At 36.8% G+C, this 27746-nt stretch overlaps 1 protein-coding gene across 1 annotated transcript in view; it reads right to left on the bottom strand.

Annotated features, from left to right (window-relative positions):
* ARHGAP42 (Rho GTPase activating protein 42) overlaps positions 1-27746 on the bottom strand; it is a 166795-nt gene that overhangs the window by 32603 nt on the left and 106446 nt on the right. Inside the window, exons 5-11 of the mRNA XM_086481749.1 lie at positions 26542-26643; positions 21903-22013; positions 14667-14771; positions 10707-10836; positions 6488-6588; positions 4224-4333; positions 481-559 (exon numbers count right to left, since the gene is read on the bottom strand). Of these exons, the coding sequence (XP_086337875.1) occupies positions 481-559; positions 4224-4333; positions 6488-6588; positions 10707-10836; positions 14667-14771; positions 21903-22013; positions 26542-26643 (738 nt within the window). The remainder of the gene's footprint in view (positions 1-480; positions 560-4223; positions 4334-6487; positions 6589-10706; positions 10837-14666; positions 14772-21902; positions 22014-26541; positions 26644-27746) is intronic.

The raw sequence follows: 27746 nt of genomic DNA, 5'->3' as shown, positions 1-27746 counted from the left end.
CACCCTCATTCCATGACTATTTTAATAGCAGATTAATCGTGGGAAGAAATCTCAGACAAGCCTGTCTCATAGTAACTTTCAACACATTTTTACAGTCTCTGCAGTGCCTTTCAGGATGGTCCTAACTGTTTATTCCATGACACTGCCAGAAAATGGTTTGTCCTTACCAGTGCAGAAACTACTGCTTCACAAATGTTATCTGAATCATGAATCCTATTAGACAACATGTTATCATATTACCTAAACATTAAATATCCTAACATAAAATAATAATATGTAAATAAAGGCTTAAATTCACTAACAGCTCTGCATTTCTACTTTGTACCCATCTTCACTGTGTACTTGTGATAGGGTCTCACAAAGAACAGAACTGTATTTGCCTGTACTGTAACAGAGTACCCGAAATGCATACTAGCTTCTTTCTTTAATATGTATGCCACAAAGCTGTAGAAAGAAAAGAAAATGAAAAAATATCCTTACTGGTTCCTTTCCATCCATAGCTTCGAGCCAAAGTTTTCGGTTGGATTCTGAAAAAGCTTGCAGTGTGATGATTCCAGGTCTGTCAAAAACATACACACACATTGAAGTTACTAATTTCTTTTTCTCGAATAGTATCCAAAGTCAGAATCCAAATGCATATTGACATGAAGTAAACACATAAAAGACAGAGAGAAGTTAAAGAAAGTTAATAGCTTCTGACACACCTCAATAACTTTGAGCTAGATTTAAAAACAGGTCTGCTTTTTAAATGTTCAGTACTGCAGCACGTAATTTTAGATGCCTTGTCCTAAATGTTATAACCCTCTAATAGGTATTAAGCACCTCCATATTGCAAGATGAGTTATATCTGCAAACAGGACCCCCATACAACCCATTTTTCAGTGGGGAGATGCTTAGGGTGGAAAACTTAAGGGCAAGATCTATCAGCTCAGTTTGAGTAAACATGTCTGTGCCTGAGCTGGTTATCTACGTTCCTTTCATAGCAAATGAAGAGAATTAGGTACTTTCAATCTAAAAGTCATCATATCCCAAAATAAACAGTCAAAGTCAGTCAAAAGAAATGTGCCCTAAAATGGTTGCCTAAAAAGAGTGCTTTGAGATAACATCTCAAGTCTGGAGATGAAAAGCCAATTGAGCTGAGTGCTGTCATGGTGCAGGAATTTTTTATTTAAGAGGATTCATAAAACCAGTTCTTTCTGCTAGCTGCGCTCTAACTGCTATACAGAAGTTAAAAAGGGGCATATCCTTTCTGTTGATGAAGCTTTAACATTGTATGGAAAAAGTAATGGGAACCAGTGAAGGCATAAGGGAACCAATTTTGATCTTTTTCCTGGAATAATTATATTAACAGACATATAAATACAAAGAACTAGTCTCTATTTGTAATCAAAGACAAATGAGTTCTTTAAGAAATGCTTTTAAATTAACTCATTGATTTGCCAACACAGAATGCCCATGAGACAGTCCATTTTAAAAAGTCCTACTGCTACACCACTGTAATAAAACTTTGAGCAGACTGTCTGAAACTCTGATTTTTCTATGGTAGGTTCACAAATAAAGGACACTATAGTTTTTATTAGGTATTCATCTTCCACCAAAAAAATAAATAACCTAAACCCCACCAATCTTTCCCACCTCTTCCAAAAGACCTACATTGTCACATTGTATTTAAAAAGCATGCAAGAAAACAACTGGAAAATATAAAACATCAAAATGTGTGTTGACACACATACATCAAACCACTCAAGGAGGAGTAAGCCCTGCCCTCATACATAAAAGTGCCAAGCTGAGTAGCTTATTTGCTATCTACTATCATAAGTGTAAAAAGATAGTTAATTAGATTAAGACGTGTAATAGCTTTTCTATTTTCTTAAAGTTTAAGTTTATTTCCATTTTAATATTCCGTCACGCTACCTATGCAGAGATTCTTACCTAGGAATTTTTCTCAAAAACATTTTAGAAATAGAAACTGGGTTTTTTTCTTTCTTTCTATTGTGACTATTGCTTAATATTTCAGTTGGAAAACTGCATTTATACTTATAGTCCCTTGGTAAGCATGTACAGAAAGAAGAGAAATTTCTGACTTTAGAGATATCCGCTTTTAGCTCTGTGTTTCTAATTTAATCTGTTGGACAAGTTTACAGTCATTGTATACCATGTTTTAACACTCACACATCTAATGCTATAATCCCCAAGTATAATTTTTCTCACATAAAAAAAAAAAAAGGAAGCCCAAAGCAACTCCAATAAATTTTGAATGATGTAACCTCTAGAATAGTTTTTACATGAAGTCTGAGCTGAATGTAGGTGTGAAAAACATGTAAGCAAATTTTACATGAATCACAGTGTATGTTCCTCCATTAGTTGTTGACAAGGGTTTCTCTAAGTTAACAGAGTTCTTTCATGAAATGAGATCTGCATGGTTTTCCAATGTTTTAATAAAACAATATTTCATATAATGTTTCATACAATGTTGCATGTAACAATGCAAGGATTGAATTAGCTCTGTGGAATAAGGTGTTTGGAGACGTAAGTTACCCATAAAATCTTGCAACAATATTTTGAAAACTGGTGTGGCTGCACATTTTTAAGAAGAGCTCTTTCACGATGAAAAGTCATACCCTCATGTCACTAAGGAAATTTTACTAATGTCAATTACCTTTAAAATTTTTCTGTATTTTGCAGGTGATGTCCAACACAAATTTTAAATTTAAATTTAAATGTAAACAATATTAAGTCTTGAATTCAAAATTAGTTCAAATACAATCATTATCACAGTCTTTTCTTTTTGAATCCTCAGTATTCCAGAACTGTGTTTATATTTATATTAACTCACTCACATTCTTGGTCATTACTGTTATCAGTAACAGCTAGTGCATTTTCTCTTTCCTGGGGCAAGAGTTTTACCAACACGATATCCAGAAGAGATTAATGTTCCCCTTGTATATGAGCACCCACCAAATATTTCTAGGCATTTCATAGTCTATTTGTCTCCTCTGCTGGGTTGTACAAAAAATCGCTGTTTTCCTGCTGAATACCAAATCGTTTGGAAAAGTGAACTTGCTATCAGCCTGTGAAAGTTAGATCCTTACAATAATGACCAAGTAACTTTGTATTCTACTCCCCTTTCAATCTTCTGTCCAAGTTTCCAAAATGCCTTTAACTTGTAGGCCACGCACATTTGTAACCAATGAAAATGTCCAAAAGGAATAAATAACATGTAAAAAGTGCCTATAACCATGTCATTGATGAGAACTTGGACTGCAGACGGAACTAATTGTTCTGTGCAGTTCTGCTGAACTGTGGACATTCTAGTAGAGTAAGGGAGAGAGAAGGGACAACACTCGTGAATACATTACAATGGTACTGCCACAGATGTGTGTATATAAATGCAATTCTACTTAGGAACAACTACCAATTTCAAACTCAAGCTGTCAATTCAAGCTTAGAAGCTTCCGAGAGATCAATTAGTCCCAACATTTGTTCATATCAAATTTCTATGTCTTGAACCTGAACTCACTCATAAATCTATTTTAAAAAAATAATGTCTTATATTTGAAAGTACCAGAGTAGCCTCAAAATTATCACATAAATACAGCAGTTCTGAAGGGAATTTAAAATGATAGCAATAGTCATAAAAAATTTCTTAAGAGACAAAAGTCAGTCAATGCATTGTATTTTAAGGGAAAAATTAATTCACTATTCCTCTTTATTCCCCAGCTTGAAAAGAATACTTTTACAATGAACTGTTTACATATATTTCAAATACAGAAAAGCTGTTTTCATCTACCTTCTATAATTATATTATCCAGGAATATGTGAAAAAACAATAATTGTAGAAGTGATTTTCAAAAAAGAAAAATTATGTGCTATCATAAATTTCTGAAAGAAACAGAAACTGGCACAGAATATGCTTATTAATAAGTATTTATAAAAATATTAATGATCTGTTCCTAAAAGAGGATAGTCAGGTAGTCAGTTGTGCTACAGATTCTGTAAGAATCCGTAACGTAGTTAAGACAACACATATGCAGTGTAGAGAATTTTGTTAGAAAAACAGGTTTGAATAAACAAATACTAAGTCTGGAAAGCCTAGTTTGTCTGGATACAAGCATTCTGAGAAATATGTGTTCCTGTTACAGGAGGAAGTATTATAAATTGGTTGCAAGTGCTTCTATTTTTAATTATTTTCAATTTGTTAACACAATGAAAAAAATTCAAACCTCTCAAATACTTCAATATCGAAACAGAAACGTTTGTCAATTGAATCTGTCTTTCTCCTGATGCAAGATTTTAGCTTGAATATTTCTGGTGAGCTTGTGACAAGACCATTCTATAAAACAAAACAAAACAAAATTAGCACAGGCAGTATGCTGATATACCTTGGCTTCACATCTTAAATGTATGAACACTCCAAAGAACATGTATTAAGATAGGGATTAAAATTAGTTAGGAACATAGGCAATAATTTCTCTGTCCATAAAGTAAGACTACAGTTAATAGCTTTCTGTTACATATTTGTTATTTAAGCATTGTATTTCATAAAACACCCTAAAATTCAACTTCACAAACATCTGCATATATAACATGATCATATGTTACATGTTAGAACAAATATATAATTCTGTCGACTATCCCATGCAGATAACAAGATTTCTAAAGAATAAAGCTGACTAAGTCCCACTTCTGGCTGCCATCATTGTGAGGCCACACTCTAATGCTAGAAAGGCTGATGCAATCAGGTGAGTTTCTGAGGAACGGAAGAAAGCAAATGTCACTCCAGACTTCAGGAGGAGCAGGGAAAAGGATATAGAATAATAGAATCATTTATGTTGGAAAAGACCTTTAAGCTCATTGAGTCCCACCATAGACCTAACACTGCCAAGTCCACCACTAAACCATGTCCCTAAGCACCACAACTACACATCTTTTAAAGACTTCCAGAGTGGTGACTCCACCACTTCCCCGGACAGCCTGTTCCAACGTTTGGCAACCCTTTTGGTGAAGAAATTTTTCCTACTGTCCAATCTAAACCTCCCCTGGTGCAACTTGAAGCCATTTCCTCTCATCCTATGGGGAACTACAGGCCAATCTGCATGACCTTGATCCCTGGGAAGATGATGAAGTGAATAATCCTGGAAAGCATTTCCAAACATATTTAAGGACAGTAAGGTGACTGGAGTAGTCAGCATGGACTTAATGAATAGAAAATCATGCAAGATCAACTTGATAGCCCTCTACAATGTGATGGATGGTCTGTCAGTGGATGACAAAAGAACAAAGAATATTGTTTATCTCAACTTTAGCCAGGCTTTCGACACTACATCCTACTACAGTAGGATGTTTCCTACTACATCGTCATAGACAAACTGGTGAAGTACAGTCTAAATAAATAGATCACAAGGTGGACTGAAAACTGGCTGGACTGCTGAGGTCACAGCAGAAGTTCTGCTGCAGCCAGTCACTAGCGGTATGCCCAAGGGGTCAATATAGGGGCCAGCACTTTTTAGCATGAATATGAATAATCCCAGGCACCAGGACAGGCTGGGGCTGACGGGATGGAAAGCAGCTTGGCAGAAAAAGACCTGCAGGTCCTGGTGGGCAACAAGTTGTCCATGAGCCAGCAATGTGCCCTTGCAGCAAAGAAGGCCAACAGCCTCCTGGGCTGCAACAGACAGAGCATTGCCAGCAGGTCAAGGTAGGTCAGCCTCACCCTTATTCAGCACTGGTAAGACACATCTGGAGTGCTGTGTCCAGTGTTGGGCTCCCCAGAACAAGGGAGACAGGGATGTATTACAGCAAGTCCAGCTAATGGCTACTGAAGTGACTTAACGACTTGGAGCATCTGTCATATGAGGAAAAGCTGAGAGAGCTGGGACTGTTCAGCCTTGAAAAGGTGGATCATATCAGTGATTTATCTAAAAGTATCTGATGGGAAGGAGTAAAGAAGACTGAGTCAGATTCTTCTCACTGATGCCCAGTAAAAGGGCAAGAGGCAATGGGCACTAACTGAAATACAGGTAATTCCATTTGAACTTAAGAAAAAGCTTTTCTGTGGTGGTCATATGCCAAAAAAGGTTGCCCAAAGAGGTTGTGGGGTCTCCATCCTTGAAGATTTCTAAAACCTGACTAGACTCAGGCCTCGCTAACCTGTTCTGGTGGACCCTGTATTGAGATTAAACTAGATGATCTCCAGAGCTCCCTTCCAAACCTCATCCATTCTATGATTCTGTGGAAATATTATTGATTTCCTGTGCATTTGGAATCACCACATTAGAGAAGTTTTTTAATATGTGGTTTATATACATTTTAAAAGAAATAGTTATTTATTTAATTTATCTATGCTATACAAGACATGCACTGCTTCATATATGAAAAGAACCTTACACTTTGTTCACCACATTCCTTTCTTTTAACAGTTTCTGAATGCTTAATGTAAAAGATGGAATATACAGTTCATGTATGCGTTCCTGTATGCGCAACTCACCACTTTTCCACCAGATTTTGTTTCAGCTATACTCATTGTAAATGTTTTTGTTCCTTTATCGTAAGTGCAGTAATGCTTTACCCATGTAAATCCTAGAGGTCCTAGATGAAAGACAGAGAGTATTAAAAACAATAATTTTGGCACTTTGTCACTATTTAGTTGGAGTTTATGACAGAGTAGAGAAATGAAACATAACGGCATCCACATGTAGTTTACAAAAAACAAAAATTCCCCTAATTATTTAATTTGAACATGCTATTCAGATATAATCTTCAAATATTGCAGCTTGATACGGTTGCCCAACAAAGTTCCAGCAGACTGATTTTCTTTGGCAACTGGATGGGTAACAGCATTTTACTAGGGTAAACAGGCAGGAGACAGGCAAGCTCCTGAGGATTTTTCTGCCTAGGAAATACAGTTGAAGATTTTATCAACCCCAGTGAAGCACAAGGATTCAGTATTATATCCTTTCTCTGAGGGAAACCTTGAAGTCTGGTATTAGATCCAGAAAACTGGATGAAGTCATGAAGTCAAGAGTGCCTTTCCCTTTACTTTCAGAGTTCTTGTCAAAGTTAACACATGCTTTTGGGGAGTATCATAGGAAGGCTATTCTTCTATGTTACCTTATGGGAGTGGGTAAAACGGCATTGGCTCAAACTTATGTAGTTGAACGCTGATGGGTGATTTCATCACATGAAAGGAAAGGAAAGAAAGGAACACCGCACTGTAAAACAATGGTGGTTTAGAGATGAGGGATAAACCACTGGGTGGCATAGGTGGTGCCTTCAGCAAGAAATATTGGTCTTTTATGCCTTGGAAGGTGTCCTGCTGGGGAAGAGGGGGCTATAACAGTGGTACACAACTGATTGTGTCCACAAACTGACATGCTCACAATACCAAAGTATAATGTATAAGGGATTCACTAGTCTTTGATTTAGACGGCCGTACATGAAATCTACAGCGATCCACAAGTAAGTGGATATATGCCTTCAACCCAGACCTTTGCTCGGGCGTTGCTGTGAACCTTTAGTGAATCTAAACACAAACTCTCTTGATCTTAAGCTCAATGGTATTTTAAACTTCATTCAGTAACCTAGCTTAGATACAGGTATTTATAATGTGTTCTTTGTTGTGAGAACATGAAGTAAATCCTCCCACCATTTTCATAATTCTCTTTGCATCCTAGACATACAGCTAAGATCTCCCACAATTTTCAGGAAAAAAGTCTGTTTACTGTAGTGCAGAGAAGCTCCTGGATTCTTACAGATGCATCTGGAGGACTGGTGCACTACAGAGTGTGACTGCTCCCTCTTGGGCCAGAACATAATGACTATAACTGCACTGGTTAATAAACAGTGTTGTCAGCGTTCACAGAGACCAGGTAACACAAAGTTGTAACTTGGAAAAAACTTCTTGATTTTTGAGGATAGGAAATTAAGCATGGAGGGTGGGATAGTCTGTGCAAGCTTATCTCTGCAGTAGCAGAGTAGAGCCCCATTTGTTTTACTAGCATTGACACAGCTTCTGAGCAGTCAGCTGCTGAGACTAAACACAATGGCTGTGTGAAGAGGTACCAAGAAGGAAAAGGATTTCTTTCCTCTTGGACAACATTATGCTCCAGAGCCTTGCATTCAAACACAGCTCCTCTCTGCAGAGCCATCACAAATGAAGGTGCCAAAGCAAAACACACACACACACACACACACACTGCAGTATTGTAACTACCGTGTCAATTCAGAATAGGAAAGGACTGGACAATACTTTCAATCCACATGTGATTTTCCAATTCATTTCAATGGGAGTTATATGATATTGATTTTTTCAAAGTACAGCGTATCTGAAACTTTTAATTCTTTTTAAAATGCAAGAGCTTTGAGTTAGAAAAAAAAAAGTATTTTAAAGGTTTTGTGCTTGTTTTGTTTTGTTTTGTTTTTAAATTTAAACAGCTAAATAAAAATGGAAGGTGTTGAAAACAAATGTAGTAGTTTTGCTACAGTTACAATGGTTTTGCCTTCTAAATGTAGACTTCCACAAAGGTAGTGGATATACCAGAGATTGTATCAGTCATATAAGCCGGGTGTCTGGCAATCCAGAAATGGAGACATGGGAATTTACATGGTCTGTTATGCCAAGTCAGAGAAAGTTCTCACATTGCCTGCATTTTGCAGGAAAGTAATGTCATGAATTGAAAAGTCAACTGGTTACCCACCCTCATAAGTTAGCTGTTCCGTTCCTATATTTTAACTTATTTTCGCTTAGCAAAACAAAATTTATAATTATTCTACATCAATTTTTCCTCTGATGGCATTTCATTAATTCTTTTAGTATATATAAGAAGGATAAGCACTCTCAAAGCAGTTTCAGAGGAGTTTAGAAGTCACTTGTTTTTCATTAAAAAATTCTAGCCAGACACCTGCATTGCAACTTTAAGTCTGTTACTCATGACAGTCTGCCTGAGTGAAACCAATTTATGGCCTACGGTCATTTTTTTCAAAAAAAAAAATTGACTACGATCCATAACAGTAATAAATATATATAGGATTTACTCTCAAGAATAGCAAACATTTAACCCAGTTGCCCATAACTTGATAAGAGACTGTGGGATGATGGTTGCGGGAAAGTAAACCTGCATGACAAGGAAATATACAACCAGTACCTTCCCCACTGACACCGAGATTACAGACTCTGCTACTCTTACTCCAGAATAAACTAATGAACAAATTTCTTTTCAGTAAGAGGATGTCAAGTTGGCCTCTCACTATTTAATGAAGCACAGCATGTGCCCAATGCTTCACTCCTCTTCTCCCTCCCCCATTAGGAGGGCTCAGTGTAATTTCCACTTAACACAGGTTTCTTTTATCATTATTACTCAATTAAAACATAGAGGGTGTTCTTAAAACTTTCAGGTTACTGAGGGTAAAAGTGGCTGAGGTTAACTATGATAAGGATTGAGGTTTCTTTCTTTTAGCTCACACATGGAATAAAGATTAATTTCATTATGTTGTTTGGAAAATCAATTATCTATAATTCCATGTAGTCTCTTCAGTTATCATCTAAATGGGGAGCAGTGAAGAAGATACCCTCAAAACTGAGGTCAAGTGGGACCAAGTCTAACACGGGGATTCTATATCTGGATGCCTTCTACTTATTTTTAGATTGAGAAATCAGGTGCACAGTTGTATTTAATAATTTTTGCATGAATGTCAAATTGCACAAGCATGTACACAGTATATCAAAACACCGTTACATACTTTTTTAGTGTCAGGCTGATTCCACAGCAAATAGAAAAAATGAATCAATAAATGTATAAATCTGGGTATCCCATACAATGAAAACTATTTTACTGAGCGTTTTGCATGATCCTGTCTAACACAGATACTTTGGCTTGGTTTTCTATACTGGTTAGAGTGTAAAATAGTAGCAGATGATGCTTCAGGTAACGTATAGTTTTGAATTCTTTCATTTGACTTTTCATGTATTTCCTGGTTCTGTTTTCATTCATAACATGATGTTTTGATAGGCTCTTCCAAGCAGTTTCAGACACGTATGACAGCTTTAGTTCTATTCCTTCATTTAGTTCATCACTTCATTCTCATGTCTCATGAAATGAATAAAACACATGTATAGATTTGCAGCTATTTTGAAGCTGACAGACTGTATTCAGATGACTTTTCTTCTTCTTACATCTTTGTTTTCCATTATGTGCATGCTCATTTACTTTTAAGGTGACTGGGTCAGTGGAGAACCCAGGTACAAGGTGGAAGTTGCTCCTTCTGGGTGAACTATGGGCCCTGTTGAGGCAGAGAAGGTACAGAAGAGAGCAGTTTGGCAGGAAGAGCCAAAGCAGAGTGCTGGGAGCTTGCAGGTTCTGCCACAAGCTGTAGGGCAGCCAGACAGAGCAGTTTGCTACCAGTCAGCCACTGGGGTGGCCAACAGCAGGGACCTACCCATAAGGAACCAGGGGGCTGGAGTTGAGTTGCTTACAAGTGTTTTGATCACCATTCCATCTAACGATAGCTAGTCTGAGTGCTTTTTGAAAAGTCAAATGCTTATTTTTCTTTTAAACCTCTCAATCGTTTGGAAAGCAACCATAGCAGAAGTCTGCAGGCCTTCAAAGACAGAGCTGTTGTGTTGTTCTGCTAACTAAATAATTTTCTTGGCCTTGTATTTGTTGCTGTGCCTTTCTAATCAAATTAAAAGGTACAACTGTTTTACTCACGTTTCTCCTGCACGTAGAGATAGCCTTCCATTGTCCACTGACTTGGGGGTCTGTAATCCTGGTTGGCTGATTTCATTCTCTGCATGAGTCTCTCCACTTCCTGCCTAGTGCTTTCAAAGTTATTCCGAGTCTAACACCCAAAAGAGGAAAAAAAAACAAACCCCTATATTATCTCATGCAATGAAGAAATGATTATTAATAATGCCAAGGAGACTGTACTGGAGACAAACAGAAGCATTTGCCTGAGACATAAAAGGGGGGAAACCCCCCCCACCCAATAAAGAATACTACTCTTCATCACTTTAGAAGCCTAGGAATAACATAGTAATGAAGAATTCAACTTAAGCATACAAGTCCAAAAGAAACTTAGTTGAGAATAGTAACATTCCTTTTTCTGCAGGTCACTAACCTCAGAAAGGAGGTAATTTCATATCTTTAGGTATGCTTACACAGTATTTTGCAGACAGATGAAGGCCTTATCTCCGTATACTCTAGGATATGCAGACAGAAGTCAGACTAAACTAGAAGCTGCTGACAGCATAGCCCCAAACCTGAAGTAGTAAATCACACTGAATCACTTGAAGTACAGCACAGAAAACACTAGTTTGGCTTAATGCCAGGCTAATGTCTCTAGACAGCTGTGGTCTCTCCACACGTAGAAGAGACAAATGTACTGTGTATCCATATCTTCAGTAATGCCACATGTCAGGATGGTCAGGTTACCAGCACTGTCATGAACATTTTTTGACAGTTAAGTATAAATAAATATAAATATGCTAGGTAAGGAACAGGTCACAAGTGGCAGAACTGTGCCAAAAGCATGGAAGTACTGTGTCTGTCCTAAATATCACGTGTGTAACCAGGCATCTTGCCAAAAAATCAACTAGGTACAAAGATGGGTTATTCATATTTGCTAATATCTATATGCACGTAAAGGGACCTGTTTTTGCTATTGAATTCAGTGAGGCCAGGGTTTCCCCACACACACCTAGCACAGCATAGTAGAGGAGAATTATTATGAGGAGCCAGAGGTTTGATAGGTTCCTAATTTACCAGATGTTGAGCACTTTGTTCCTACAGGTAATAGAAAAGAATCAAGAGTTTTGTAATGTTTCTGCAAAGTCATTTTATGGACTCTAACCCTGACTAGTCAGAAAGATACTCTCAGGACTTTATACATTGGTGAATATTTTCCCCTTTTTGCAGGCCATTCATGGAGCTGCACAGTTGTACAACAATACACATGTTAAATCTTCTTATTGAAGACAAACATTATTATTAGAGAGGGAGGTAAAATTCTCTGAATTTTTCAGATTATATCTTTAGGGTTCAGACCAAACTTAACAGAGGTCATTTTGAGACCCTGAGGAGGGACATGCTGTTGAAGGGAGGAATGTCCCCATTTTGAGAGCTTATTTCTGTTTGTCTATTAAGTTTTTAATTACTACTTTTAAGTAGCCAGGACTTCAAATAAAATTATGGAAAACAAAGCCAAATGGACATACAAAGTACACCACTGGCCAGCTGAAACAGTCAAAGTGACAACAGGTCATGTTAAGACATGGTGACCTGTTAAGAGCTGTTGGTCTGCCACTATTCTGCTACTCCTACAGCTGTTGCTGCTCCTGTTCTAACCTGTAGGACAATTTTAAGAAAAGAAACAGCAGTTCAGATCAATTATTCTCCAAGACCTTAACACACGATGCAATGGAGAGAAGTACTTTTGACAGCTACAACAGACAGGCTGAATGCAATTTTCCCTTAACGCTGTCCTCAGTTTGTCTTTTCCTCCATAAATTATTTCACTTCAATCTGAGGTTGGGTGATGCTCTGAGGGACAAGTCAGCAGATAGCCCAGAAAAAGCCCAGAAGAGAAAGCTGTAGATCTAGATTTGGAGCCAGAATTCAAACTTCCGTGTAACAGCAGTGAATAATGTACTGTATCTCATTATATCTTCTTGTGTATGTTTCTCTGATGTATAAATATAATAAAAAATAATATCATAATACACTGTTCCTTCTGCCTAACTGTATATCTCCCTCTACCTCTGTAGCCTATTTACAACTTAAAGTTGTAGTCATGTAATATTTAAGAAGAGATTAAGTTTAACTATCTCTTAATTAACATTGAAATTGAAAAAATCTTTTAATAATTCTGTTTCTACAGATATGCACATAGAAGATACTAACATATTCTGACTTACAAAGCCAGTTTTGGTCTGTGCTGTGGGCTCATGGAACTTGCCATATTAAAGTGAATAAATCTCTGGACTGAAGCACGTTTTTCAGCCTTCCACTGAAACTGTGCTGTGCAACAACACTGACCCCTTGTGCCTTTATCTGAAAGAGTCTTTGTAGCAAACCAAAAGTAGCAAATACGTAATTTGAAAGGACAAGGGGTTGAGGTGTCTACAGACAGAAAACATTTGTATTTTGATCCAAAAGGAAAAGGTTAATCACCTAGGAAGTTTTGCCTTATTTCCCCAGGCAGTGTTTTAAATGGGATCTATACCTACATATGGACAACAGAGATAAAAGGGGAGGGGGCTACGGAGGTGTGCTGCACATGTTTAAGTGCAGGACTCCTCAGAATGCAGATCTACATTAACAGTGCTAAGGCAATACCATCTTCCAACTTTGAGCCAACATATGTGTCTCTAATAGCAAGATGCTACAGGCAAAATGTCACCATTTTCTTCTCCAGTAACCCACAGGGAATATCAGCTGAGCACAGTAAGGTGCTCTTGTACTCCCAAACCTGTTTCATATTTCCTACGTTCAGTGGCCAAGGCACTATCCACAAAAGCTGATGTCAGATCTTCTAAACTGTTGTAGCTTCTTTGACTCTAGTAGAGCTACAAAAACTTCTGTTGAGTGAGTATCTTTTCTTGAAAGAATGAAATAGAAAAGAAACAGAGTCACCCCAAAGTCACAGCATTTGGAGTAAATGATAGAACAACAGAATTCCTTCACTTTTTTTTTTTTTTTTTAATTTATTCTGTACTTTGATGTTACTTGTAATGAAAAACATAGGGCTGGCCCAATATTAACACATTGAACTTCACTTTTCGCTTTAAAAAGCAAATGATAATGGTTCCAATGCAAATCAGGCGTAAAAATGTTTTGTATCTACTTATTTGTATGTCCTTGGAAGTGTGACATCTGAATTACACAGTGAAATAAATATATACTTGTATACAGCAATTATGATGAGTGGAAAAGTGTGTTGATTAAACATTTTTATTATTACTGAAAGCTATGGAATTTTTGTGCGCAGTTAACCTTGTATGGCTCTTCCTACCAAATTTAGACCAATCTACAGTGAAAGATCCATTTGCTCAGCCGAGACTGTCTCCCTACACAAATAACAGATCTTTCTTCTGGTGGAATGTAACACTCGTGGGAGATGCTCACTGTGGAGGAAGGCCCCATCAGTTCTTTGATGCTCCACAGAACAACCAGAGAATGGCTTCCCAAGTATGCTTTTTACACAGTGGGAAGCTAGCAGACAGCAGGACAAGCTTTTTGTGGCAATCTGTGATCTTAAACAAACTGCACCACTCTATACCAGCTGGAGCATCTTGGGGACACACACTTACTCCATAAGACAGGTTCTACTCTCAAGAAAGCATTTACACATATTTAAACCTATCCAGACTACTCTGTTTTCTAATCAAAACTTGGCTGCTGTTGTGCTTTTCTGTTTCTCGCTCCCAAAATTTTGACCTGGAAAACACAAATTAACTATCCAAAGATTGATTTTTCCAAAGCTATTTATTGACAAGAATCTCAATTACATTAACCTTACCAAAAATAACTTTTACCTATTCATATATTGATTTGATTTCAGCTTTCTAAAACATTGTAAGACTTAGAGTTCCAATAAAGTGCTATGAGTCTACTTTAATGTCTTGAAATTAAATAAGCAAGCAAAACGCTGTAAATACAAATCATTCTTACGTTCTGCAAATTGAACTGTAGTTGCTGCTTGTATGGTGCAAACTCCTGAGCCAGTTCATATCCTTCATGGTAAAATGTAAATAATCCTTGAAGAAAGGCCAAGAGCTGAAAAGGTAAAATTGAGAAGCATGATATATTTTTAACGTGAGCTCTTAATGCTATATAACACAAAGATAACATTATAAGGAATAGGTATTGCCTGAGACAATTAAAAATAGTTCTTAGCAACTGCTACACACTTTTTCTATTCAAGTGAATATAAGAAAGCAAAAACTAAGGACAGTTGATTTCCTGCTAGTTTTCAGAAGCAAAATACAGCAAACCATCGGCGAAAACGTTCTGTCTTAGCTCCTGGAACACTCTAAGCTTTCATTACTCACAATAGCAAACCTTTGCTGACCAAGGAATCCATGGTCAGACCTTAAGAAAGAGAGGCGGTAAACAGGCTTTTGCATCATGAAGTTGTCATTTTCATAATAATTTTATTCACTGTCCTTGTCATTTTATCCAGTATTTCACCCGGAGTCTTTGATGGTGTGATTTTTCCAAGTTCATACTTTCAGACTTCAAGGATTTTTTTCTTCAAAATATTTTTTCTCATTCTTCATAGTAATTGCTTGGGCTATGACCTATTTTCCACAAATGAGACTCTTGAAAGTGTGTTTTGGACAGCTTAATACAACAGAAGAAATCCAGACTATTTCTTCCTGCTTTGAACAAAATGGAAACTCTATCTGGTATGTCTGTGATTGACTCCAACAGAACAGTTGACATCTGTACGTATCCAGGTGAAAGTTCTTTTTAAAGTTTGCTTTAAAATAATGTTTAGGTAGTAGAAAAAAGTGCAACAAGATTTTAGCTGTGAATCAATGGATTCCTACCACCTACTAGTTTAAAAAGCCTTCTAACTTATTCTAAGTTTTAAAAATGTTTTGATATTGCTATAAGTTGTCTTACCTGCTATTAAATAACAAGCATTTAACTTTTTATTATGGACTGTTTTCTTTGTATAGTTAATATAGCTAACAAAAAAACAATTAAAGAAAAAAAACAGAGAGATTAATTTGGATATACAATAACAAAAGCTGTAACAACAGGACAGATTTATCTTAGTATGTTACAGCCACTGAAAAGCTAATAATCCAGGCTAAGTAATGGGCTGTCCAGGCTGCCTCCTAACTCAGTAAAAAACCACAGGTATTCAAGCGCATAATTCTTTTTATTTTTTCAGACTTCTCTCTCAGGTTGGGATGAATGATCCAATGGAAACATTTATCTCTCTCCATCGACTATTGAAGTAGCCTAGGCTCAGGCAACAAAACTGCCATCATTCATATTTAATGCACTTTTCTTTGTGTTACCTGTACCATAGATTACTGTAAGTGAAACAGCTCAAAAATGTAGCTTTTACTGTGTTTATATTTTCTTCAAATTTACACTCAGCCCTACTTGAAGAAATGTGGTTAAATTGTTCTGCCTCCCTCCTTCCTATCGCTCACAAAGAGACTGCTGTACTAAGGTAACACATATATTTCAGGGGAATACTAAAATAATATTTTGCAATTTTAGAGCACCATCCATTCCAGCGTTGCAAGACATTCCACACCCTTTAATGAGCAAACTTCCACAGCTTGACAGATAAGATTAAGGACACAGCACTCTGGGCAGAGGAGCTAACATGATGACGTGCTGTTACCAGCCCAAAGCCTTGCTCTCCCCTTCCCGTTCCTCCTTTCTCTCCCCACTCAGCTTTGTCATGCATCCCACATGTCCTTGTGCCAGCTCTGGCATCACTGAGACCTTCAGTGACCATCCCTGCCTTGGGAAGCCTGCTGTTCTGCTTCCTTAGTAAGTGAAAGCAGTTCAAGGTTAACAGGCCATCAGTGCTGGCACAAATAGAAGCATGAAAGCATGGCTGGGAGAACAACTTCACCCTTGGTTTTTACTGGTATTGCAGGATCAGATGAAACCCTGGCCTCAGGCAAAGGTGGTGAAAGCCCATGGCTGCCCAGTAACTCAGTCACAGAGCCTGGAGAACTGAGAATATCCTTGGGCATAAAAGCCACTTTTTGTGGGGCCTCTACAATGTGTTCACACCCATTCCTGAACTGTATCCCACCACCAAACAAACAACAAAGGCAACACAGTCAAGTGAAAGGCTCCACAGCTTGTGTAAATTGTCTCAGCTTTATGTGATCATCTGTCCAGCTGAAATCATTGTATCAGCTAAAGACCTGGCCCTGAAAATCTCTTACTGCTTATTCAAGTGGTTCTGAGGAAGGTCCAAATACAACAATTTATCCTAAAAAGCTCCAATTATACAGACAGACAGAAAGATTGCTATAATTTTCAGGTTTACAATGTAATTCTAGAAAGAATTACATATAAGAAAATAAAAGAAAGAAAACTAATCTTCCTTTTTTAATGAATAAAGTATAAAATAAGTAAATTATAACTAAGGCTCTGTTCTGGCTCCAGCTGCGCAATGCCCGTGCCCACATTCTAGATCTAGTTACTCATGAGCGTCTCCAACTACAGCTCCTTCAGATACAGCAGCATAACTATTCCTGTGCTTTTTCTGACTTCGTTCAGTGAAAAGGATGTGGATTAACTTAACCTTAAGTAGGAGCCTGCTGCTAAACCCTTTCAACTAAAGGAGCACCACGGGAGTAATATGAGCACTCATCTAAACTACAGCCAGACCAGAATGTTAGAGCACAACAAAATTACAATAAAAGAACTAGTGGGAGAAAGTTTCAGTATGTCATCTCATGCCTGAATTTTAAAGGTCAGTTTAAAGGGCATTTTAGGAGAATGTAATATAAACTGTTTAAATTTCAGCTTCAATACTTCCAGAAAACCATTTTACACCATACAAAACACTTTACAGAGTAAATGGAGAAATACTGAGGAAGAAAATATTTAACACAAGATGGCAGCAAAGCTGAATTTATCAGAAAGCAAAAATAATAGCAGCAAAAAAAAAAAAAACCTGAGAAAAATTGGAATACACTTTAGTTAAAGTACACCTCAGGTATTCTCCTAGTTGTGCATTGTAGAGGATCTGGCCTTGAGGTTCTCTTGGTGAAATACTCTCCAAGCACTTAGAAAAACGGGAATAAAAGAAAAGTAAAAATATGCTTATTTTCTGCAAGTCCTAGACCAGCTTATTCAAGTTCTGTGTTGAAACAAGTGACACTGAGGATGGTTTTTGCTTCTAGGTATGTTTCACTAGTGGTGGAAGAACAGGGATCAGGAAGCATCCTGTACCCAATGGGCCTATGCTTTTAAGGCGTCTTCCATCAGGACAGGTACAGCCATAGCATTGCAAGGAAGAGATCTAAAAGCCAAGGACTTTTGCTCTAGGCTTATGCTCACAGTGGGGTTTCCTTGTTGCTGGTGTTAGAAGTGGCTCTGCTGCTAAAGGCATTTTCACAAGTTTAAAGATATTGCATTAAATAATAAAGAAAAGAAAACCAGCCCTTTTTTCCTTCAAAAAAGATTTTCAGAATCTATTTTGAGGTGGTCTTCACAGGTAAAGAGGTTATTTGTTTCATCAAACATCACATACAATGCCTGATACGCTCATATCAATGATTTTACATTTCAACAAGCGTCTTAGAGTTATCTCATTCCAAGTATCTAATCTAGTCACATCAATAAAGAGTGAGGCCTGAACTCCGTCATACAACACTGCTGTTCACCACCCCAGTGCCGCGAGGATTTCAACACAGAACCTGAAACAAAATCCAACTACTTCTTGAGACTTTATTTATTTTTATGTAGAGCTGGTGACCTCAAGACTGCCTGGTCGTTTCATTCTCACAGGAAGAAGACTGTACTTAGGTTTCGGATAGGGAAGGAATTTAACCTTTGGCCTGCTGCACATCAGCCAGAAGTCCCTGTCTCCCTGGTTTCATTTTATTTATAACTAGATAGCACTTATTCATCAGATTAAAGTGAATGTAGTTAATAATATAGAAAATCCAAGAAAGGGGAAATGAAGTTTAATGTCCACAGTGAAGTCTCATGGAACTGCATGCAATTACAGGCAGGGTTTTTTGGGTTGGTTTTTGTTTTGTTCTGGTTTGTTTTTTTCCTTTTCTTTTCTTTATATAAACACTTCTGAGCTTTTGTGACATTTAGTGGACCACCCCTAAACATTTCAGATATTTTACTGCTTATGAACTCTACAGGCCAAGGAAGTCCTGGCATCACTGAGGGACAAAGTGGAGCTCTAGGAAGGTGTTTGTATTTCTCTTAACAAGTGTCATACCCTTAGAAAGTGGCGTTGGTTTGGACTAGCTTTGTCACTTACTTTGCTTTGTTGTTTAACTTGCTGTAAAGTATATTTTAACACTAATTTGTCCTTGAGAAAAAGTTTAAATTCATGATCTGTATGAAAAGCTTTAGGGTTTTTTTTTCCCTTCAGAAAAAGTCAAGATCTAGGACAATCACAAATAGGCACTGTCACTTACTCACACCAGTACACATTAGCAACTTGAAACAAGATGCAGAGAACAGTAGAGAAATCCAGGGTCTGAGGAGCAGCTGCAAAAGTTTACTCTAAATACTATAATCCTCTATTCAGAGTATGAGTCATTAGCATTTTGTACCTTAAAATCTCTCCCCACTCTCCTCCAGGAAGAAACTTACTCCACTCTTACCAACTTCCACTGTCTTACTGTCCTAGGTGTAACCCACCTGGCAATTTTTGCTAGGCTACTTCTCCCACTCTCGTTCCCAGACCATCCTTATCTTTTAGCATAGACAAACTGAAGATCTTGGAAGGAGCTTCAGCAGATCGTTTGGTTTTCAAGTTCTATTCCCATGTCATGAACTTATCCTTCTTCCACATCACCATCACAATTTCCTCTTTCACTGTACTAACAGCCTTTCTTTTATTTTGTTAAGCTCTCCTTCAAAGAGTCTATTAGTAACATGTCAGATTGAGAATTGTATGGAGATGTGACACTGAGATGATAAATCGGAGACATAAGCAGCACATGCACTAGAATGCCCCACAACCAGCAGAGCTCCTGAGGAGGAATGTCTATATAGACACACCAGCAGGCATCTTCTAGCATCTGAACATCTTTAGAGCACACAGAGGAAAATTAATAATATGCCAATTCTTTTGGTACACGATTTTGAAGTGTTAGGCTTTGTCCTTATCTACTTGCATCTATGAGCACATGCTCATACTTCCAACATCACTTACATAAACAACGCACTTTTAGAAAGCCTATTTTGAAGACATTTTTATTTCTTTGTCTCATGGTATTGCTGATGTGTATTATAATTTATTTGGCATACTTTGCCTTACAGGTTTTAGTATCCCAGCATGTTGTATGCAACAGACTAGAAACAAAAAATTAAGAATTTTGAAGGTTCAGAATTCTAAAACTGATCTTCTAATTTAAGCTCCATTCATATTCAGATTGATTATTAAAAAAAAATCACACCTGGAGCCAGAAGACACTGCCTGAAAAGGCTATTATTACCCAGTCACTAAAGTATTTCCCATACCTTCCTCTGGAACATCAAGTAGCGACCTGTGTTCAACAAACAGCACACTCGGCTAAAACGCCTACTGATTTGACATGGGATGGTAACTGATCCACTCAAAAGTAAATTTTACCTACTGGAAGTGCACACATGGTGACAAAAATACCCAGGTCCACAAGACTGAGTTTACCAGTAACCTCCCCTGCTTCCTTTCTCAGTATCAGCATTGATAAATTGATAAATTGCTCTTTCATTTTGGTAATTCATAGCTGCTGCTATGATGGCTGACATAGCATGGGGACAGCTCGTGGTCAAAAGGATAGAGCTTAGTATCCCCAGCTAAAATATATAAAATTGAATTTATTTTTCCTCTTTGGCTGGCACATAGGATGAAAGATGCTCTATTTTAACAATATGCAATTGCACAATAATATTTCCCAATGTACAAAGTCTTCTCAATACAGAAAGTTTCTATCACTTTAAAGGAGCATAAAGTATCCTACACCAAGGTCAGAGTTAGGTCAAGATTGCTAGATTTTTCCAGGATGTAAGAGTTTTGCAGAAGTAGACAGAGAGAGACACTCTGGATTAATGTGTGACAGGCAGAAAAATGTTCTTATTTAGGAATCCAAGCAAAGTTTTAGTCTCTAAGATTTGGCAGCTGCATGCCATAAAGATAGGATTTCTGTAAGCACTGCCTGCTGAATCCAGGTTCATTAGTTTGCATCAATGTCAAACATTCACTATACAATACGTTCTCATCTCATGGAAAGGAGGCATCTGAGAAGCTCTTGGTGACATTGGATGTTCAAGATGTAATTCAACCTGTTCCATAGTCAAGAGTGCTGCTTCAGTGAGTTATGAGGATGCTGGAAGATGGTGTGGAGAGAGAGAAAAAGTTATACTTGTCATGTTCCTCTTTCATAACTGATGCTCTGCTATGCTCAATATGCTTAATGGGAAGGGACAGATGACACTGGAAGTTCTCTGTCAACGGCTACAGGTACTGACTAACTCAGGCAATTGGCAAGCTAGTCCTGTATGATATAGGCAGTAGTAATACTACTAATATGCCACAGAAATATGCTAGCACATCATATGAAGCAGCTTTTGGCACTGACTGACACAGAAGATAGTCGGGGGGGAAAGACGGATGGGGGGTGTGTGTGGGAACACAGTCCAGGAGAAGATCCCTGATCTAAATACGGACTTTGAAATGCAACTTTATCTTCCACTTTTACAGTTTGTCAACATATGTCTTATTTTATGTGCAAAGTAAACTAAAGACAACTGACTCCACTAACAAAAATATAAACTTACCCATCCTACAGAAAACCTGATTTTTCACTTTATTTCATATATAACTTGGAAAAACATATGTGTACATTGCCTATATGGAATATCTAAATCCAAAAGCTGTCTCAAGAATTTCAGCCTTGAAACCATGGTACTAGGAAACATCCATTATGTGTTGCACAGACACAACATTACATGTTGTCCCATTAAAATGTTATGCACACTCCAAGTCATCAGACATTTCACTTCACAGTAGATACGATACTCTTACACAATCCTTTATTAAACATGGAAAGTGCCCAAGCCAAGAACTTAATGTCTGTCTATATACAAACAACCTGCAATCACAATTTAAAAAAGGAGCAAAAAATAGATATTTTAAATTAAATTTTCAGCTGTAAATGCATGCACTCTAAAGAAAATAAAACTTACAGGTTCTACAAATTCAAATTTCTTTTTCTCTTGTACTTCTTGAATTTTAAAAACATATTCTAATGATGCTTCATAAAAGTTTTGATGTTCTCTGTCAATCTGTGTATCTGCCTAAAAGACAAAATGAAATATAAGCAATATTAATTTACTCTCATGATTGTTTAAAACCAGATTTTGTCATTAACAAACAGATCTTCCAAGATTACTGTACAAGCTTCATGGGGTTCAGTTTTCTTCCTGAAAACTAGAACACCTACTTAAAACAGCTAAATGCAAGTTCAAGAAGTTAACGTTACACATTTTATCCTCATGCCTTTTCCCCCCACTCCTTTTTGGTTTCCTTTTCCGTTTTGCACTTTAATATGCTAGTTTTTAGGAGAGCCTGGAGGGAAACAAAAGAAAGATGGCAGCAGGAACTCTGTCTCTGGTATGTGGCAAGTTTAGAAAAAGAAATAGAAAAGAGTAGGATAGGAATTAAGGAGGGACAAAAAGATAATTATTTCTGTTGAAATGTTTGAGTATCACATGCACTGAAATAATCTATTTCTCAGCTTCAAATACCTTCCTAAGAAGGTATTTTCTTCCTTAAATAGATGTCTTTAACAATGACATCTTGCAAATTAGTAATTCATAGTATGAGTCACATGCTCTTGGAATATAAACATATTTAAGTTCTTAACCTCATAAATAAATTATTTTTCATGTTTTAATTTTCCAGTGCCAAAAGTACAAGGCAATACTTGTCAGAAGTGCCTGAATAATACCACCCGACACGAAGATCCAGTACCAAAACAGTGTCTTCGGCCTAAACAGCTAAAGAATTAACTCTTATCAGCTGATAAAGAGTAATAGGCTTTTATCCTCAAGTTAAACAAGTCATGGTAGAGGGACCTAACAGACAAGCAGTGTAGTATGTGGATAATGCTTAAAGAAGAGACGCAGATTCCATTTTAATTCATCCTTCTTGTAACAAACCATTTTTGTCAAGCAAATCCCTTTTGGGCTGCATTAGTTAGGTTTCAGACCTAGGTCAAAAAGAAATTTTATCAAGTATCAACAACATGAGTAAGACCAGTTGAGCTATTTTTGATGTATGCCAGTTAAAATACAGCACTATATTTCTGTATACCCTCTAGTTCAATTCTGGCATTAAAAATAACAAATATGGGAAAATTGGAAAAGCTAGACGTTGTCTTTCCTTGATAGCAAACATTAAACCAGCAAACATAAGAAAAGAGATTTAGTACTTTTAACACTACAAATGCAAAAAGTCAGTGTTTTCCTTCAGGCAGGAACTGGTCATCAATAGCACCATGCATACTTAACATTGCTTCTTTAGTCAAGGACACGCCACTATCGTGATTTGGCCCCCCAGATTCTTAACAATATCGGTCCACTTCCCTAGCACAGTGTTCTAACACTACTTCAAAGCATGGGCCTCAATGCTATATTTCCAAAGATTCAGTACTAGCACCTCCTTCCCACATCTATAAAAAAAACTAATCAGGAAATCAAGTACACAAACTAATATTATGAAGCAGAAATCAAGCACTCAAAATTTCAATAATCAAGTGCTTTATCACAGAATTAAGTCTGCCATGTGCCATTCATATAGTGTGCCTGGCTACTGTTTTCTTTGATACTGTTAATAGTTTTATTTCACAAAAAATATATCACAAAGGCAATGCTACATAGCTGAACAGAATCAGGTGCCACCACTCTGGGACATGATTCAGGAAGCCCTCGCTCACACAAGTGCCATCAATAAGCACTTGAGACAGACCTCAGATCCCACATTTAATTGTAAGCAAATAATAGAACCTAGTTTCAGCAATGAGCTCTTTCAGGCTTCATCTCAGAAAAAAGTATTTAAACACCTAATTAAATCCATCTCTATTCTGAACAGCATTTAAGCAGATTGTAGTTGTAATGATACTTATGACAACTAAGTGCCATCTCAAATATGGATGAGCTCCTAAATTAAGGCCATAATCACCACTAGTGTACAGGGACTAAATCATTTGCAAAATATACCTTCTGTAGAAGCTTATGAATATGTGTGAACACCAAAGATTCAGATTTGTAAGAATCACTTTGACAGTGATTCTGAAGTTTCAAAAGCTGAAAGGATTTTCACATGTTTTTCTATGGCTTCAAACTGCATGTAAAAAATAATAAGATTTGATGGATATGATTTTGAGTTTCTACCTATATTCCTAGTTATAGTGAGTAATATTTTCATTGACATAGGATATCAGTAAAATGTATACCCGAGCTTCACATATGCTTGGAGACTAAAGCCTTTGCTCTACATTTATGCCTGATTCTGGAACAGATTTAAGAAAAATAAAATCAGGAGTTTATTAACTTTTACATATCACTCAATTCTGACCATTTTCTGCTTCACTGTGGACTTCTGCAGGCAGTGAAAAGACAGTATTATGAAGTTTCTTTTTGTTGCTAAAGGAGAAAAATCTAGTTAGCTATGTAAACTGCATAAGCAGTCTTGCAGGCTCTTAAAATATCCAACATGTTCCAATTAGATGAATATATGCAAACCACTCTCTATAGAGTATGTTCAGACCATCAAACTTTCAATGCCTAATTAAGGTGCTCTCAATTGCACCTAAGTGAGATATGTAAAATAGCTGAGGACAGTATGAGAACTACTCCTTGCTCATCCCAATACTCTTTAACCCACATAATGTCACAAGGTACTAAGAAAACTCAACAATTCAAAGAAACAGTGGGTTAAAAAAGGAAGTAGTATTTTTCAGTGTGACAGTAGCAGCCAAAAAATGGTATTCCCATCTCACTAAATGCATGATGTTGGCCTGAAGCAAGGACGTCCCTGCACTTGCATCGAGCACTAAAGCCCCAGACACCAGCACTGCTTGGTTCTTTGCCTGTGCCCTGGCTCTGCTGTGGGCTGCTCCTCCCAACTCTGTCCTGGACATACAGGCTATACATGGGGTTCACCCAAACCACTCTGGATGCAAGTCAACAGCTATCACTTGGATTTCTGGCCAGGAACTGGTGCTTGGCCCGCTTTTATTTATGATACAGAAACAGGGCAAAAGTCTCCCCAGTTAACATTTTTTGTTACTGATTTGCTATTGTACCTTCTACTTATGGTAGGTCCGTGTTGCTGATTCAGCACACCTAGAGCTGCATAAAGAGATGACAAACTATGCCCTAGATGCTTTACAAGCGGGCATCCAGAGAAGTAAAAAAACCTCAGCCTCAGCTACAAGACTTTTAAATCCAGAGATGTCACTTAAGGACACAGTGGAAAAATTTATTCTGGTTTTCCATTAGTTTACACTCTTGAGCCAATTCCATTGTTATTCTACCACAGTTTATTAGATTCACAGTTGTTACTTTTCACTTCAGTTGCTGTTTTTAGACTGTAATTATTTTCATGTCTCAAGAGTAACATATTTTATTTTATTTATTTTATTTTATTTCTATTCTAGAGTAAATTGGTGCTTAAGTTCACTTTTCAACATTTTGATAAGAAATTAATTTTCTTTTTTTTTTCCTCAGCTGGTGCTTAGCCTCTACCAGAACTGCTTCTTCATCAATACACAGGATACTTAGGAAAAGTGAAAGCTGTACATATAAAACTTTGACATACAAGTGGAACAATTAACCACCTCTACATAACTAATGTTGCAGCTAGACTGATTATTATATAGACAGCAATGGCAATTCAGCAGTATAAACATCACACAAATTTTGAATTGCTACGCCTCATTTAATTTGAATCATAGTATTATTGGGAAAAATGAAAAAAAAAAATCCTACATTTTGTGACTAAGTGATGGTCACATCTTCTGTGAAAACTCCATCTGGAAACTAACCCCTATAATTTAAGAGTCTCTGTGACAAAAGTACTCCCATCAAAATAATTTTTAACTACTTTTGGCACAAATCCCAAAGTGTCATTCATATCAAATTGCTGGTTTTACTGTAATTTGCCTCAAAGACGAATCATAATTGTTTCTACCAGCATTCTGAAAAGCCCTGGAATACTCCCGTTAAACTAGAAGTTTTCATGTTTCTTTTTTTTTTTTTTTTTTTTAAAACAGAAAAGAATTAGCCATATAGACTCTTCAAAGCTGAAACTGTGGATACATTTTCAGGTCATGATGCTGCAATCTCAGAATAAGGTGACAGAGAGGAAAAAAGAAGCATAAAAAAGAATCATTAAAGTAATTTCAGTTCAGTCTCCCAGACTGAAGTTTATGTGAAACAGAAGCATAATTTCACTGAGCAATAAATTAAGTATCAAACAAAGCAATTTCAAATATTTCAAAACTTTCCATATATTCCACATATACCTTATAAAAGTCACATTTTTATTGTAGTAATAGCATTTTGTTATTGCAAGCAATAAACATTAGCTATACTTCACGTACACAAAATTGTACATGTAGAGCATTGCCTTGTCGAAATATTTAACTCTTATTAAGGTCATATCAGTCCCACTCAAGAATTTATGTTCAAAACAACCATGACCACAAGAAATCACCACAATTTCACATGAAGAAAACATAGCCTGTCTTGAAGAGAACCAGATTGTTATCATGATCTCTATGCAAATACGAAACTTGGTAAGAGTGTATTTAGTGCTTACATCTTGCAAATGAGATTCTTTCTTCTTTGCTGATAAATTTAAGTGCTTTTCTAGGATGGAATAATATTTCTCACTTTCCTTGTCAAACTTCTTCTTCCCATCCTGAAAAACAAAACATTGCCAAGTCAAGTATTTGACTAAATACCACAGCTAATTTAAATTAAAAGAAATAATAGGTGTCAAAATACCCCTGGTTACAAAGCCATTTTTGTTTGTTCTGCTTTTTTTAGGGTTTGATTGCGAATTGTGGCTGAAGATACTAGGAGGACTGATTCAACCTTAAGCAGGATTTTTCCCATAAATAACAAACCTGTACAGGAGACTCACATAGTTTCCCATAATAAATATATATGAGGTTTTATGCAGGTGGTATCTTGCTAAGCAGACATTTAATGCAAAATAATCTTCCCCAAGCTTTATAAATGTACCTACCTGTCACACTGTCTTTGCTGAATAAAACATTGTGGAACAAATCTGATGATGATACAGGCCTATCCTTTGCATTTGAGACTAATATGCCTATTTTCCACCCACACTTAAAATATGAGGATGATGGAAAAGCATATACGTGTTTGCAAAAGAAAATTGGTCCAAAAGTCTGTTTCCAATAATGTTTTGATGTGTCTGAATATTTAAGCTTGTCTCATTTAAAAGAGTTAGTCTGCTTTTTTCCTTTCCTACTCCTCTTAAGTTTTTCCCATCATGTGCAGATAATCCTCACATTTCTACCGTAAGACTACTTTAATACATGATAATACAAAAGAAAGCAACTGCTATGCCTAAATTAAGAAACATCTTATTTTCTGTAATCTAATTTAGATTTTATACTTCAAAATTTTTTCAATTGGCTATTCTGAAATTTAAATCTGAAATTTAAGAAAAAGACAGCTTTCTTAAAAGCTTTTCCATCTAATGATTAACAAGTTGAATATTTTGAGAAAACAACAAAACTCAAGATGACCAGTCCTACTTACACATGTGCAAAAGCTATTAATGGTGGAAAAACTAATTACTGGACATAATGCAGCAACATGAGGTCATCTTCAGAACCATAGTGATTCTTTTCCTGACCCCTTTCTCCCTAGATATTGTTATATACAAAACCAAATAACTAGCTTGTGTTGTAGTACCGCCCTGTTTTATTTTGTCATATCATGGGAAAGTCAGGTCAGTCAGAGAAATAAAAAACAGAAGGAAGAATTTAA

Source organism: Leptosomus discolor, chromosome 1 (assembly GCF_034619465.1).
Source record: "Leptosomus discolor isolate bLepDis1 chromosome 1, bLepDis1.hap2, whole genome shotgun sequence".
NCBI classification, from domain to species: Eukaryota; Metazoa; Chordata; class Aves; order Leptosomiformes; family Leptosomidae; genus Leptosomus; species Leptosomus discolor.
This window is presented reverse-complemented; position numbering and strand designations above follow the sequence as displayed.